Genomic DNA, 16456 nt, shown 5'->3' on the forward strand with positions numbered 1-16456 from the left:
TTAAGCATCATGAGGTGGGGGGTGTGGGTGGTTCCCTATTTTTTTTTGCTGGGAGTTTGCAACCCTATTAGTTAGGTTGCTTAATATTTCTGATAAGTACTCTTTAAAATACCAGAATAGGAAGGATGGAGCAGGTTTAAGTTTATTAGATTGGTATTACTGAACTATGAAATATTTTGGGCACAGTGTATTTTTTACATACAGGTATAACAGAATAGCTTTAGTGTTGTTATTTATTTAAACTTGAGTATAAACTTATACAAAATGCAGCAAGATATTTTAAAAAAAACAGTTTTATTGATTAAAAAACACTATATCGGATTCATATCGGTATCGGCAGATATCCAAATTTATGATATCAGTATCGGTATCGGACATAAAAAAGTGGTATCGTGCCATCTCTAGTTAAGACATTTTAAGTTTTTAAGTTTTAAGTTTTTTAAGTTTGTAAGTTTTTTCAGATAAAATAAACACATGCAAAATGAAGGCAAAAAACAAGAGCAGAAAGCTGACAAACCCACTCGATTGACCAAAATCAACTCAAAATACTCCCACACGACAGAAATTCCCCTCTTCCTCACTGGCAAATAAAAGCTCATTCTCAGTTAAGTTGGTTACCTGTGTCTGCACTTGGGTCCTATTTCTCTCCACAATAATTGTGCAGTATTTCCGAACAGTGTATATGTGTCTTTTATTTTATGCTGATTTAAATATAAAAGAGGGAGTCTGTTTTATTTTCCTGTTGCCAGTTTAAAGATGGCTAATTTTAAAAAAAATCAGAGGAAGAGAGTAAAATAATGTTCTATTTTGTAATATGCAAATTATTGAAAGAATTTATTTCATTTCTACTGTGAGTCTAACGTAACTGGGGGTAATTTTTGGTGCAGACCTATAGTGTTAGAGAAATTAAGCTCGATACTTTGATACCTCTAAACCGAACTCAGCATGTGTACTTTGTTGTTTTATTTGCACATGGTTTTGATATGGCTGTGATGTATGACATTTTGAATGTTAATGGTTACTCACCATCAGTATTACTGAAAAGAGAAATATGTGAGTTTATGTTTAGTTCTCATATTTCATGGATTTGACTATTGCGTGTTGTACAGCTAAAAGAAAAACTGAAACTTTGAGATTTGGAAATATTTCTTACATGAGGTTGATGCAATATTTTGATATTTAATTTAAACTTTAAATAGTTCATAATATGATAATGGACCTGGGTTATAGGTTAGGTGTTTAGAGAGAACAGGAAAGTCCGAGGACCAGGACGAGCTTCTGGTCATAACAGATGTTGAGTCAACCACTTTGAGGAAAATCACCATGAAGAAGATGCACACGTACACACTCACACATATGTTCACACTGCACTTACCTTTGAAGTCAGGTGTTACCGAAACAACTCTTAATTCTTTAAAGGCCCCAACGGACACTTTTATTTCATTTAAGTGTGCACACTGTTCATTTTATTTCTGATAATTAGGGTCAATTTGATTATTTTGTACTCTTTCTGTACAAATTAGAGAATCTTTTTTATGCATTGTAACATTATAAGAGTTGCTACTCAACAGTTATTCTTGTGTCTGAGTCATTATTGCTGCTCAACACTTTGGCTCCTTACAAACTTATTACTAGCCCAAGTAGTTACTGTGCTGTAGTTCACTTTTATATCTCTAAAACTGCATTGAGCACTTGAAACAGCACATCTCACCTTTCCTCCCAACCATTTAGCAGATGTCCATATGAATGGCAGCACAGTGCTCTGATCAGCCAGGTAGAACTAAATAATTCAGAAGGCCCTCTGTGTTTGTGTGGCTGCACTTTACTGCAAGCAGTTCAACTTTGTCATTGTTGTGTCACAGGCATACAATTTGTTGGGTGTATATTACATATGTGGCTCTCTGCCCTTGGTTTAATTTTAGTGGGTGGGATATTTGTGTGTCAGCTCTCCTCCTGAGCACAGCACATATTTGGATCAGTAACACTAGTTCTTGAGGAAAAGCGAGAGGACTTTGCGGCCCCCCCAGCTATGCCTTGGTTTCATCTGAGAAGCCTGGTAAGCTATATTACACTGAAATGAGCTCTGTGCTTTTACCCCCAGGGACACTGGGTATAGAGCCACATCTAGGCAGAAGGCGCAGACAAAATCTGCTGTTTACTGTTACTGTTATCAAACTTGGAAAAGATTTATAGCCTCTTTGAATGGACTTTCCTTCCTTGTGTGTTATCCTTATCCTGCAGATTAATTCTAGCCCACAAAGTTAGCTTAGGAATGTCAAGTAAGTCGAAAGGATCAGGGACTTAAATCCTGACATATGGTCTCAATAGTGAAAGATGAAGTCAAGGACCTGGTTTCACTCAATTTGACAGATATGTTACTCTATAATCTAGTCATCTATATTTATTAAATTTTTTAAATTTTGATTAATGTGTAAGGCTTTACCTCTTACCTTTCTTTTTGCAGTCTCAATTTTCCAAATGAAAACTTTAATGACAAAAAAAACATTTTGTTTTTATACTTTGTAGGTTAGTTCAACTCTGAAGAACTGATTGCATACTACAACTTGAATCCCAAGCTAGAACAGATTCCATGAAACAGAAGGCAGAAGACAAAAACAAAATTCTATGAATAAATGTGAGACAGAATAGTTCTAAAACATGTCAGTCTCCTTCTCAAGAAAGAAAATGGATTTTATTAACACTAAAGGATGGAAAGTCCAATGAAACTAAAAGCAATGTAAGAATGAAAACAGTTCAAAGCAGAAGAAGAGGCTCCAGTGAAATGGAGCATCATACAGAGGAAGAAAATAAAAAAACAGGACATGGAAAATTGCATGCACAACACAAGAACGATAATGACTTTACAGGTGGAAAAAAAAAGGTGACCAAACATTCACCAAAAGTATTCCCAGCCATTCAAAATAGGATTAATAATGGGTTCCACACTAAGCCTGAGAAAGAGAGCGTAATAGAAAGTGAGGAATCAGAGAGTGATGCAGGGACCTCAGTGGAGGCATCAGTAAAGGAAATTAGTAATAATGAGGAGGCGGAGGAACAGAGTAGCGATGACGAGCCAGTTAAGACGCAGGCTAGTGAGGAAAGTAGTGAGCGATCTGAGGTGTTGAATACTCAAAGAGATACAGAACAGTCAGCAAAAAAACAATTAGACAAGGACGAAGGTGAATCCACCAGAAGTGAGTCTGAGGACCAAGAAGAAAAAGAGGGGAGAAAAGAAGAGGAACAAAAACAAGAAGAAGACAAGCAGGGAGGTTATCTATGTGAAACTATCAACCACGACAGATTTGCAGAAAGGTCTAAAAAACCAACTGCTGATAAAGCCGTCAGACAACACAGAAACACTCCCGCAAAGCCTGCTCAAGGATTGAAACACAAGATGTTTAAAAAGACAAAGGATCAGCAGGCTGCAAAGACAGAAAAACAACGGGCCAAAGCAGAGAAGCTGAGGTTGGAAAAGGAAGCCAAACAAAAAGCCAAGGAAGAAAAGGAGAAGAAAAAGAAGCCACAAAAAGAGTACAAATCTCGTTCTACAACAGAAGGGGTTCAGCCTCCAATGGGTATTTCTCTTATCAGGACTGACCCAGCAAAAAGTGAGACCCAGTTAACAAATAAAGTAAAAAATATCAGAGGGAGAGATTCTTCTGTAGAAGTTGATCTAATCATGCTTCCCAAAGCCAGAAGTGAAGAACTCAAAACAATTCTGGATCCAGAAGAGCAGCAGGGCCAGAGTGCCATTAACAGGAAGTCACAGATGTTGCTCTCGGGGAAAGTCAAGACATTATCTCTCCAACGCAAAGCAACCACGATTTTGGCAAAGCCTGATAAAGAAGAAACAGTTACACGCACAACTGATGGGGGGTTCAGTAATTTTAATGACCATTTGATCGCACAGGAAAAAGGTATGAAGAGTTTGGGCAGGCTGTCTGGCTGGATTCAAAAGAAAATGCCACAGGGGTTAAACTGGAGAAAAAATCTTTCTGCTTGGACTAAAGCCATTGGGATTTCTCGCTGGCTCTCAATTCAAGCCATAAACCAAAAACATGGCCTAAGAAAATATAAGGGGAATATTTTCAAACAAAAGATGGCTGTAGGAGTTGCCAGTAAAGCCAACCTGGCTAACAGGAAAAACAAGAGCTCCACTGAGGACAAAATTGTTGAAGAGAGAGCAACCTTCCAGGGTACGGACAAGGAAGGAACAGAAGAAACAGTCCTAGGTGGGGAGAAAGTTGTAGAAGCCAGATATGCTGTTGTACTCCCGACGATGAATAAACTAAGCAAGGAAAATATAACAGAAGCACCTAAGGCAGATCTTCAAACTTCTACTCCAGCAATTCTACCAGCAGAAGCCACAACCCCAGAGCTCAGACCTCCAAAGCCAGGTGTCAAGTCTGTGCTCCCTGTCAAACCAGATCTAAATGTCCTAAAGGGCATCAAGAAACCCTTGTCTGGAGGATTAACATTAGTTCAACATGAGCCTAAAAGCAGTTCTGGACTCAATGAGTCCACCACTGAAGACAGAAACAGCAAAGGCAATCAAGATAGAGTCAATGTGTTCGAAGTTGCAAGAGGGAAGGTGAACACCTCTCAAATCAACATAACCAAGATGTCCTTGTCACTGGGTGGTCCAAAACAGGCCTCAGGACAAGAAGAACAAAGAGGTAGTTTAGCTTCAATGCCCACTTCTGCCACTCGACCATTTCCAAATGGAGAGTCCAGTGCAGAGAGATCAGGTGTTCGGTCTTTGTGTGAAGAAGAAGCAGACAAGGAAGTAGCTAATCTGATGGGTGAGGGGAGAATATGTTCTATCTCCAAACCAAAGGTACATTGGACTGGGAACCCACGGATGAGTGGAAAGCCTCAGGTATGGGTTACATTTTTGTTAGTGGACTTTTAAACAAGCATTGTTTAATATGTGGCTAGAAAATGTGAAATACATTTATTTAGGTATTAAAGGTTTTTTGTAAGGCCAAGATTTACATTTGGATAAAAGAAATAAGGGAAAATTTTTTCATACATAAATAGTAGGGGTGCAACGATACACAAAATTCACGGTTCGGTTCGGTTCAATACTTTGGTGTCACGGTTCGATATTTTTTCGATACAAAAAAAATGTTCATGCCTTTTTAATTTGTCATTTATTAAAATTATAAATATATATATTTAACTCAAAAGCACAGTTTTTAAATTTAATGTTGCTGAAACAAAAAAGTAATAAAAAATATATATATATCTGATCAAGAAATCACTCATCTTTGGAAAAGAGTTTATTACAGAGAAATGGCTCTTTCCAAAATAAAAGCTATACTATACGCTTCTTCTGGGCTATACTCTCAGCAGCATATTAAACATATCAGGTCCCCATAAGGAGAATCATGTGCTAACGGCTGTCTAAATGACTCGGGTAAAGTTTGTAGCATGCGTGCTTGTTGTTTTTGTCTGCTTCCACTTGTTTTTGCACTAGGATGATGTCGGAGTAAATGTGCAGTCATATTCGTTGTGTTCCCACTAGTGCTGTCAGCGTTAATCTTGTTGAAATTACGTTAACGCCACAACATGGCAAATCTCCGTTAACGAGCTACCGCAGATCGCCCCGTGCGTGGGGCTGGACGGCCAACATGTTAGCGAGCTAACTGCGCTAACGCACTAGTTCCCACCAATGTAACTGAGCATTGCGTGGCACATCCAACATACTGTTTTACTTTTGTCCATGACACGCTTACCTTCAGGGTCATACTTCACATGAAGACCAAAATAGTTCCAAACGCCAGATCTGAATGAGGGTGGGGGAGGTTCAATTTTCCATGTTGCAACGAGAGCTTAACTTCTGTCTCGCTAGCTTGCCCTGCGCTCAGTGAATCTGCGTTTGACTACTCTGCCTAGGCTGCAATGTCGAGCAAAGATCCACTGAGCGGTCAACACAGACAGCATGGTCAGAAGGAAAGTTGATAAAATAAATTAAAAATTTTGTATTGTTCATACATATGCGTACCAAACCGAAAGCACTGTATCGAACGGTTCAATATCGATATGACTATCGTTGCACCCCTAATAAATAGATGTGTAGCTAACCCTAACTGTAGCCTGTAATCACGTTGATGCTAAGATGGTTAACATGTGTAAAATCTTGGTAAACTAACAATTAAGGGAGTGCTATCATTGCACGCAGCAACAATAGCACTCAATATGTGTACTTCTCTCAAGCTATGCTCAAGACAATACATCTTTCAAGCTTAGTTGTCAATCTTTTTCTGTGTGGGCTCAGGACTGGTTGTGCACTGAGAACATGTTGCCCCATCAGACAGTGGAGAAGCTAACCAAATGGACAGTCTATGAGGATGAAGGTCAAGCCCGGCCCATCCCATCCCACAATGGCAGGGAATGCTGGGAATCAGAAGATCCCAACCAGGAGATGCTAGAGAGTCGACTAGTGAACATACAGGTATTGATACTCTGTTTTAGTATAAAACTACAAATCACTTCATGACAGCAATATTTAAATGCTACTATTAGTTTGAAAGGGGGAGAAGGCATTGGGATTAATAAGAATTTAGCATTTCCAATTCGATTATCGATATCCCTTAATATACTACACAGAACAGTTTTCTTTAAAGTAATGCAGTAAGTTAATCAATTTCTTGCTGGAGAAATTAATTTGTTATACTACTCATTAAATAATTTTCATGTTACTGTGTAAAATGACCTGAAATGCATGCATGTCTTATAATTACCATTTAACAATATAAACCTAAGGCTACAGTCCCACACATCACCACAAATCTCTATGCTAAACTTTCTCTTAGTATTTATATATGAACAATGATCAGTGATTCTACTTTAGAAACATGATCAGGTATAAACAGAGGCTGCATCTTGACTGGTCATCTGTTTAAGTTCAGGGTCTGGCTGCAGAGCTGAGGTCAGTATTCACTCAACTTTAACTGAACTCTGGGTTCTTGGCTAGCTTAGCATTAACATGCTCTCTGCGCTGATGTGTCAGCAACATAATGCAGTTGTTTCTGTCCTGAATATGGTTTTTACTTTACCATTGAACCCTTGTCTTTAGGGTAATAAAAATAAAAGTCATTTCCACATCCACACTGCAGACTGCACCACTGTTTTTCTCCTCCAACCCAACTAAAATCATCTGTTTGTAATGCGAGTGCAAGTAGAACTGATAAGTTGGATCAATAGGCATGCTAACTAACGTTCCAAGGAACTGGACTGCTGGGAATCAGTTCTCTACGAGAACCGAAACATCAGTTTCATGATCATTGATATACAAATTGACAGGACTATTAAACAATGATCAAGAATATCCTTCACAGAGAACTAGAGAATGGATGTAGTTAGGGCACTAGCTCTAATCATTAGGCAGCTATGCTATTTATAAGCCTGGGGAAATCTGCAGTAAGCTGAGACTGAAGAAATCACTTGTATGAGTGATGAAATACAGTGGGGCAAAAAAGTATTTAGTCAGCCACCGATTGTGCAAGTTCCCCCACTTAAAATGATGACAGAGGTCAGTAATTTGCACCAGAGGTACACTTCAACTGTGAGAGACAGAATGTGAAAAAAAAATCCATGAATTTACATGGTAGGATTTGTAAAGAATTTATTTGTAAATCAGGGTGGAAAATAAGTATTTGGTCAATAACAAAAATACAACTCAATACTTTGTAACATAACCTTTGTTGGCAATAACAGAGGTCAAACGTTTACTATAGGTCTTTACCAGGTTTGCACACACAGTAGCTGGTATTTTGGCCCATTCCTCCATGCAGATCTTCTCAAGAGCAGTGATGTTTTGGGGCTGTCGCCGAGCAACACGGACTTTCAACTCCCGCCACAGATTTTCTATGGGGTTGAGGTCTGGAGACTGGCTAGGCCACTCCAGGACTTTCAAATGCTTCTTACGGAGCCACTCCTTTGTTGCCCGGGCGGTGTGTTTTGGATCATTGTCATGTTGGAAGACCCAGCCTCGTTTCATCTTCAAAGTTCTCACTGATGGAAGGAGGTTTTGGCTCAAAATCTCACGATACTTGGCCCCATTCATTCTGTCCTTAACACGGATCAGTCGTCCTGTCCCCTTGGCAGAAAAACAGCCCCATAGCATGATGTTTCCACCCCCATGCTTCACAGTAGGTATGGTGTTCTTGGGATGCAACTCAGTATTCTTCTTCCTCCAAACACGACGAGTTGAGTTTATGCCAAAAAGTTCTACTTTGGTTTCATCTGACCACATGACATTCTCCCAATCCTCTGCTGTATCATCCATGTGCTCTCTGGCAAACTTCAGACGGGCCTGGACATGCACTGGCTTCAGCAGCGGAACACGTCTGGCACTGCGGGATTTGATTCCCTGCCGTTGTAGTGTGTTACTGATGGTGACCTTTGTTACTTTGGTCCCAGCTCTCTGCAGGTCATTCACCAGGTCCCCCCGTGTGGTTCTGGGATCTTTGCTCACCGTTCTCATGATCATTTTGACCCCACGGGATGAGATCTTGCGTGGAGCCCCAGTTCGAGGGAGATTATCAGTGGTCTTGTATGTCTTCCATTTTCTGATGATTGCTCCCACAGTTGATTTTTTCACACCAAGCTGCTTGCCTATTGTAGATTCACTCTTCCCAGTCTGGTGCAGGTCTACAATTCTTTTCCTGGTGTCCTTCGAAAGCTCTTTGGTCTTGGCCATGGCGGAGTTTGGAGTCTGACTGGTTGAGGCTGTGGACAGGTGTCTTTTATACAGATGATGAGGTCAAACAGGTGCCATTCATACAGGTAACGAGTGGGGGACAGAAAAGCTTCTTACAGAAGACGTTACAGGTCTGTGAGAGCCAGGGATTTTCCTTGTTTGAGGTGACCAAATACTTATTTTCCACCCTGATTTACGAATAAATTCTTTACAAATCCTACCATGTGAATTCATGGATTTTTTTTTTTACATTCTGTCTCTCACAGTTGAAGTGTACCTCTGGTGCAAATTACTGACCTCTGTCATCATTTTAAGTGGGGGAACTTGCACAATCGGTGGCTGACTAAATACTTTTTTGCCCCACTGTACTTCTACCACTAAAACCGCTGTCCAAATGAACAGTTTCTTTAGTCAGAGACTACTTCCAGAATTTGAGGATTGAAGAGGATGGCCTGTCTGCAGTCCGAGAAAACCCCACTGAAGACTTTTTAGATCAGCTCGGGCGTGCTGTTCATGCCAGAGTGACCACATTGGCTGTCTTGCGACAAATACTGGTTGAAGAATGGGATGGCATCCTACAGCAGTGTGTGACCAAGATAGCGTCCATCATGAGGAGGAGGTTCCAGGCTGTTGTGGCTGTGGGGTTTTCCACATGCTACTGAGGCCCCTATTTGTTCAATGAATAGACTGTTTAATTGCCAGTTGTTTCTTCAGACTTCAATCATTCAACCCAATAAACTACACCAAATAAAAGTCATTAACAGATTAAGCTGTTTGCTATTGACAGAGAAGATTTGCCAGGGTTTCATGAATGCAACTCACATGCTCAACTCTGCTTCTCAACCCACAAATGCATTTTCCTTACAAATGTAGCTTCATTTAGACTTTCCATAGTATAAGATTTATTGCCAAGAAGCATTGTTACAACAAAGATATAGTTGACCAAATTCGAAATAACTTTAACTATCAAGAAATGTATTTCTTCACAGGCATGGAAGAGAGGGAAAATCATTTCACTTCTTAAAAGTGAGATTGCGGATATTAGCGGTGGAAGTAATCATCCTCCAAAAAGTAGCCAGCCATTCCCATAGAGATTGGGTGAGGAGTTCAGTCATTCGAGAGGGGCTCAGTGTAGAGCCACTTAACGTCCTCCCTGAATGAAGATAATCTGAGCTTCTCTGCTGAAGTCTGGAATATGTTTTGTTATGGACAGGGACAGCAGGAAACCTGACGCTGGAGCAGTAATTCCTATTTTACTTTGGTGAAGTCCGCTGCTCTATCTGGATGCATGCATGTGTGGTGCATTCTAGGCCATGTCCCCACTAATACGTTTTTGTTTGAAAACGCATATTTTTCTCTCTGTTTTGGCCTTCCGTCCACACTGACACAGCATTTTTACTCAAGGAAAATTGAGCTTTTCAAAACGCTCTCCAAAGGGAATAAATTTGAAAACGCTGTTTTCGTGTCGCAGTGTGGACTGTGAAAACTGAGGTTTTCGAAAATGATGATGCATTTTAGTCGTATGATGCAGTCATATGACCAATTCAACTAAGATGGCGGACAGCATTGTTTAGCAGTTGTTTTGTTTGCTATCAGTATGTATCAATTTATGCTCCAGATCGCTTTTCTTCAAAGAAGATGGAATGTTTACTCAGAGCTGTTGTTCAGTGGTGGAACTGGACGACAATTGTGTTTCATTTTGTTGCGACGTTTCAAAGAGCCGGAAAGTAAATAAACGACTGACGGTCGAATCGTCTCACGTTTCACGCATAGGAATGTAAGCGTTTTCAGTGTGAATGAACAACTCTTTGGAAACAACTGAAAAGGATGGAGCCACTTTTCATATCCTCCATGGTGAATTTGATGTGTTGGTCCACCGAGTTAATGTGATGTGGTGAATTGATTTTCACCCAGGTGCCATCCACACACCTGAACTAATGACTTTGGCAGGATAGCAAAGCCCTCTTTTCATCTTCTTCCATGTACAAATTGGCCACAATGGGTGAAACTAGGGAACCCATGGCACATCCAAGTTTCTGCCTGTAGTATGATTGTAGTAAGATTAGGGGAAACCTGCAGTCAGCTGAGACTGAAGAAGTCACTTGGATGAGTGATGAAACGTTTCTCCCACTGAAAACGCTACGGCCAGATGGACAGAATCAACTTTTGGAGATTTACTTACCTGGGTGATTGAGCATGCATCAAGATGCATAGAAACCTATTATACAAATGCATATCCTAACACTTGAACGAGTACTGATCATTTAGGCACAATTTATATTGGGCAATTTTCTCATTTAAAAAGCTTCCTGTGAGTACAAATAATTTATTTTTAATAAAGTGGGAGTTTCGTCTTCTAAATAAACAGAATAACTCATCACCCCTCTACTAGAAAACATAGATTTACCCATTACAGACAAGACACGATAGCACCACCATGATGGTTTAAATAAGGTGGGAAATAAAAGACTTGCTGCTGGTGGATTGATTGCCTGCTCTTTGTATATACAATAGACCTTATAACACACTGCATCACACTGTCATGAGGTTGCAGCCTCATAACACTCTTCCATTGCAGCCCCCTAGAGGGGCGGCGCAGAGCCATTGCAGGGGGCGCGGGATGAAAAGGGGGGAAAACAAAAAAACAACGCTTGGACACTGCTAGCATGGGGCACCCACACAAACACAAAGCAGGAGATGAAGCATTGCTGAATATGTTTCCAAACCAACTTCATTCTAAGCCAAAGACTAGAAAATATGGTGAAGCATATCTGCCCTTTGGTTTCACCTGCACAAGTACCGAGGTAGGTCTCCCCTGGAGAATTGGTTTTCCCTGCGTAGGGAGCAGCGCTGGGCTCTTCAAATCACGAACAAACAGTATCCTATATTCTTGATTTTTAGTTCACAAACACTTGTTGTAATGACTAACTACTCCTGACATTTTGGAGATGTTAGCTCTGTATACAGTAAAGTTACAGCAGGATATAAATAATATCAGGCTGATCCTGCCACGATTTGTCCCCCGGTTCAAATCACGGACAAACAGGATCCCACAGTTGTTTATGTTTTAAAACCTATTTTGCACAGAGAGGCATTTTTTGAAAAATGTATTGATAGCAATGTTGAATATTATTACACAGGAAAAAAATAACTACATGTAAAATAATTACACCGTGACACCTCTGCCTTTCTAAATGGAGGGACAGTAACTGCGTGTTTTTACAATAACGTGGCGCACAGCGTGACGTGAAAAAAGGCACATACCTTTGACGTTGCGTGATGAACTCTGTATTCCTCGTCCACACGTGAACGCAAAAAATCTCAGTTTTCGGTGATTCGAAACGCTGTTTACGTGTGGACGAAACAGCTGCGTTTTCAAAAATACCCGTGTAGGTGTGGATGTAGCGTAAAAGAGTTAGTAGTTTATTTTATTACTACCTGTAATTTATTGCAGTTTACTATTTGCTTAATTGTTTACTAAATGTTTGAGGTGTGAAATAAACCGCAATGGAGCAAATTATGGGTGTGTGGTTGGAGGATGTGTTTGTGCGCGTGCGCGTGCGCGTGTGCGTGCGTGCGTGCGTGCACGCGCGGGGTTGGGCGAGAACATTTTTCTTGTAAAACAAAGGGGGGCCCAGCAAAAAAAGTTTGGGAACCACTGCTTTAAACCATCAAGGCCTCTAGAGCAGATCCTTGCCCTTTCTGACAAGCTTCATTCAGTGTTAGCCAGACTGCAAGATGCCTGTGGAGATGAGGTGGGGGGTTGAGCTGTCTGCTTTTACAGGTGATGATCCCCGGCAGCCAGAGTGCTATAGAGGTGGATGAGGTGGACGATCTGTCCCAACTGGAGTGAGTACAGACACAGACACACACACTCACGCACGCACACACGTACGTGCACACTCTTTATATTTTAAATTGTGCATAGTTTCAACCTTTCTGTCTAACGGTTATAGAGAGGTGTGTGAGAGTTCTGTGCTTCTGAATTTGAAGAAGAGGTTTCATCGTGACTGGATTTATGTAAGTTTAAATGATTTTGAGTCTTTCTTACTCAATTCATATGAAAAAAGGTTGTAATTTATTATATATAATCAGCATTTTAAACTGCACATCAGAACAAGCTTTCAATAAAAAAATTATGTCATTACTTTGTGGAATAAAAATATATATCATCTATTTTGTATTATGTATTATAGTTTTAAAAATGATAACGATAACAACAAATTGTAAATTGTGTTTTTCCTAATGATTACCAAATGATGGTGTGGTTATGGTTAAAACCCTTCATTCCAAAACAACAGTGGTATAGGGAATGATAAACCCTAGAGGGTCATATTGGCTGGCAAGCACCTTGTACACATTGCAAAGAAAGCGAAGCAGAGGCTGATCTTCAGGAAGCAGGCATACCTGATGAAACATGACCTTTATATCACAGCTTATGCATCAGCATGCTGGCGAAATCAGATTAACACGACAAGGAGTGAAGGGCTACGTGTGTGCCCTGGCAGAAAGAGGTCATTAAGGGCAGTTTGCTGGTACAGGAAGAAGCAGTTGAAGCCTAGGTGGGCTTTGTTGTTGTGATGCACAAGATGGTGTGGAATGTACCAGGATTCAGTAGAACCATTCACCTCCTCCGGAGTCAACTTTACCACATAACCAGCCTTCTCCAGTTTCTTGATCTCCTGGTTGTATGTCTGCTGTGACTCTGCTGTGATCCTTGCGTAGTCAACGCTCACTGGCTCTCAGAAGAGCCATGACAGCCTCTAGAGGTGCCTTCACCTGAGGAAACTCTTTGCGGCTATGGCAAGGGAGTAGCATATCGTTCAACCCTCTCTACCTGTACCCGGACTGTCCTTGATTCAAGGATATCTATTGCCTGCTGGTCCTCCATTGACCTGATGACTTCCTTTTCATTTCTAAACGGCAGGATGTCAGTCTACCACAGCCTCTCAACATCTTTGTAGAGCTCTGGTGTCTGTGGGATGAACAACGATTGCAAGCATGCCTGTCCAGCCACTGGATGTGGAAGACTTTTGGCAGGTCCCTGCATTGCCCATCCCAGCTCAGTACAGACAGCTACTGGCCCTCCAGATGAGCCATGGATCACCGCGCATACAGGAGTGATAAGATGCAGGTGATCTGATCCAATCAGGATCATAGCTTTCACCCGACTGAAACCTTTGAGGGGAAGTCTTTGTAGTTGACTCTACTTCTTTTTAAGTGTTTCCACTGGGCAGGATTGCTCCAGAGCCAGTTATTCTGCTGTGAATGCATTCGGTATTTGATGCCTCACCTTTGGCTTAGTTTTAGTGGATACCTCCAACGATATGCTTCACCCATGCAGCTGCAGGACATCCTGTCTGATGGTTCGCAGGGCCAGAGCCTCGTCTGTCTGGGCAAGGCCGAGGAACTTCACAGCAGCAGGCAATATTATGGTTCTCTCTGAACCGTCATCCAGCACAGCAAAGGTGTCCATGATGGAGTTAGGCTCTTACCACCTTCAACATCACTCTACCAGAGTGACTGGGATGGTCAAGATAGATGACACTGGATGCAGTGCACATGGTAAATGGACTGATTCTTATATAGCGCTTTTCTACTCTCCCAAAGCACTGGGAGAGTCCCAACATGCCAAATTCACCCATTCACACCCACTCATACAAGCACTTCTAAACTCAAGTGCAAACTAACCAACATTCACACACATTCACACTCCGATGAACGCATCGGAGGGCAACGTGGGGTTAGTATCTTGCCCAAGGATATTTGGCACGCAGACTGGGGAAGCCAAGGATCGAACCACCAACCTTCCAGTCAGTAGCTGATCTGCTGTACCACCTGAGCCACAGCCACCATACACATGGTCAGGATACTGGGGTTCTGCCTTGGCGAGGCTATTTAATAGAAGGAGGTGTTGCTTACCACAAGTGCTGCAGGGTTTCTTGAGCGTGCAGTTGTCAGCAGAATGGTTCTGGCCACACCTCCAACATTTATTCTTATCTTTGATCCAGTCCACAACAACAGCCACATCTAGCCTGGAGAGCTCATTACATCCCCTCAAGTAATGCTCTGTCCCTTCACAGAAAGGGCAGTAAGGCTTGAAATGTTCTCTTTTCTTCTGCATTGCAACAGCATTTGAACCTGGATGGGCCACAGTAGGTGGTTTTGTGGCCGTGGGTTGAGGTCCATAATAAACAGAGGCCAACTTGGGTTTGTGTTTGGTTTCCAAGTGCCTACTGACTTTCCCCTCCAACCATGGCTTCTCTGAGGCATACAGCTCCATGGCCCGTCGGGAGACCTGCATGGCTTGGGTCTTGGGCGCTCTAACCACTCTGCTAGGTGGAAGAGGGTATAAGTGTGATTTGATCTAGACCGTAGGGTCCCTCGGCCAAGGCAGTAGTCTGCAAAGTTATCCCGATAACTCAGAGGAAGTTTGGTAAGTAATTGTTCTACGTGGGATCCACAGTGGAGTTCACTCTCTGCCACCCCGTCCATTGTGGTAAGCATTCTCACTAGACTGGCAACTAACAGGGAAAAAGCTTTAAAGGCTTGCGAATCACCTGGTTTTATGGGTGACGTACACAGGATGGTGCTAACTAGCACATATGCTAAAGGTAACTAAAGCCAGTACACAAAAGTAACATGGTAAAACATCTTAAACCTGGAAGATTAACTCACGTTTATGTGACGCACACCATCCACAACAAATACAGGATGGGCTATTTGATTTCCTTCCCAGCAGCTCTCTCCTATATTGTTAGCCCAGGAACAAAGTCAGACTGCCCAGAGGCTGCTGGGTAATGTAGTTCCAACTACCACTTTTCTACACCAAATATCCTTGTTACATACTAACCCCAAGTTGCTCTCTGATGCATCCATTGGAGTATTAATGTGTGTGAATGTTAGCTAGAAAGCAGTTAAAGCTTGTGTGAATGTAGAAAATAAGTAGTTTATTTTTGCTAGAATCATCATTTTACTGGTGGCAACTCTTCACATGAGTTCTCCAATGTATGAGCTCATACAGGTTTGTGAGTTCCTGAGTAAAAGTAACATATCATCATCATTTTGTGGTCTGTATCTTTAATACCCAAAGACCCTGATATACTTAACTCCTCCACTTGGGGCAGGAACTTATCACGGACCCAAAGTGGGTACTCCATTATTTTCCGGTTGAGGACCATGGCCTGAGATTTGGAGATGCTGATTTTCATTCCTGCTACTTCACATTCGGTTGCAAACTGCTCCAGTATGACTTGGAGGCCATCACCGGATGAAGCCAACAGAACTACATCATCTGCAAAAAGTAGAGATGAAATTCTGACACCACCCAAGTGGAAGCCTTCCTCCACTTGGCTGAGTCTAGAAATTCTGTCCATTGAAATCATGAACAGAATAGTGAACAGAACAGTGACAAACGGCAGCCCTGGCAGAGTCTTACACTCACTGGAAACGAGTCTGACTTATTGCCAGCTATGTGGACCAAGCTCCTGCAACAGTTGTATAAGGATTTAATGACCAGTAGCAATGGGCCAAACACCTTATACTCCCAAAGCACCTCCCACAGGACACTGTGGGATATGGTCGAATGCTTTCTCCAAATCCACAAAACACACTTGGGCACACTCTCGTGCTCCCTCAGGTATCCTTGAGAAGGTAAAGAGCTGGTCCAGTGTTCCACAACCGCATTGTTCCACCTGTATCCCAGGTTCAACTAACGGACAGACCATCCTTTCCAGCACCCTGGCATAG

At 41.7% G+C, this 16456-nt stretch overlaps 1 protein-coding gene across 3 annotated transcripts in view; it reads left to right on the top strand.

The window, feature by feature from the left end:
• Positions 1-2329: 2329 nt before the first annotated feature.
• The window catches only part of LOC146513317 (uncharacterized), a 38813-nt gene continuing 24686 nt past the window's right edge, over positions 2330-16456 (top strand). For all 3 annotated transcript variants that reach the window (XR_014875680.1, XM_085170060.1, XM_085170061.1), the window contains exons 1-4: positions 2330-4879; positions 6281-6457; positions 12492-12556; positions 12664-12727. Coding sequence is in view for 2 of the 3 variants with exons in the window: in XM_085170060.1 (XP_085026186.1) it covers positions 2744-4879; positions 6281-6457; positions 12492-12556; positions 12664-12727 (2442 nt within the window). In the remaining variant the exon portion in view is untranslated. The remainder of the gene's footprint in view (positions 4880-6280; positions 6458-12491; positions 12557-12663; positions 12728-16456) is intronic.

The sequence above is a fragment of the Neolamprologus multifasciatus genome, chromosome 8, assembly GCF_963576455.1.
Source record: "Neolamprologus multifasciatus chromosome 8, fNeoMul1.2, whole genome shotgun sequence".
In the NCBI taxonomy this organism is placed as follows: Eukaryota; Metazoa; Chordata; class Actinopteri; order Cichliformes; family Cichlidae; genus Neolamprologus; species Neolamprologus multifasciatus.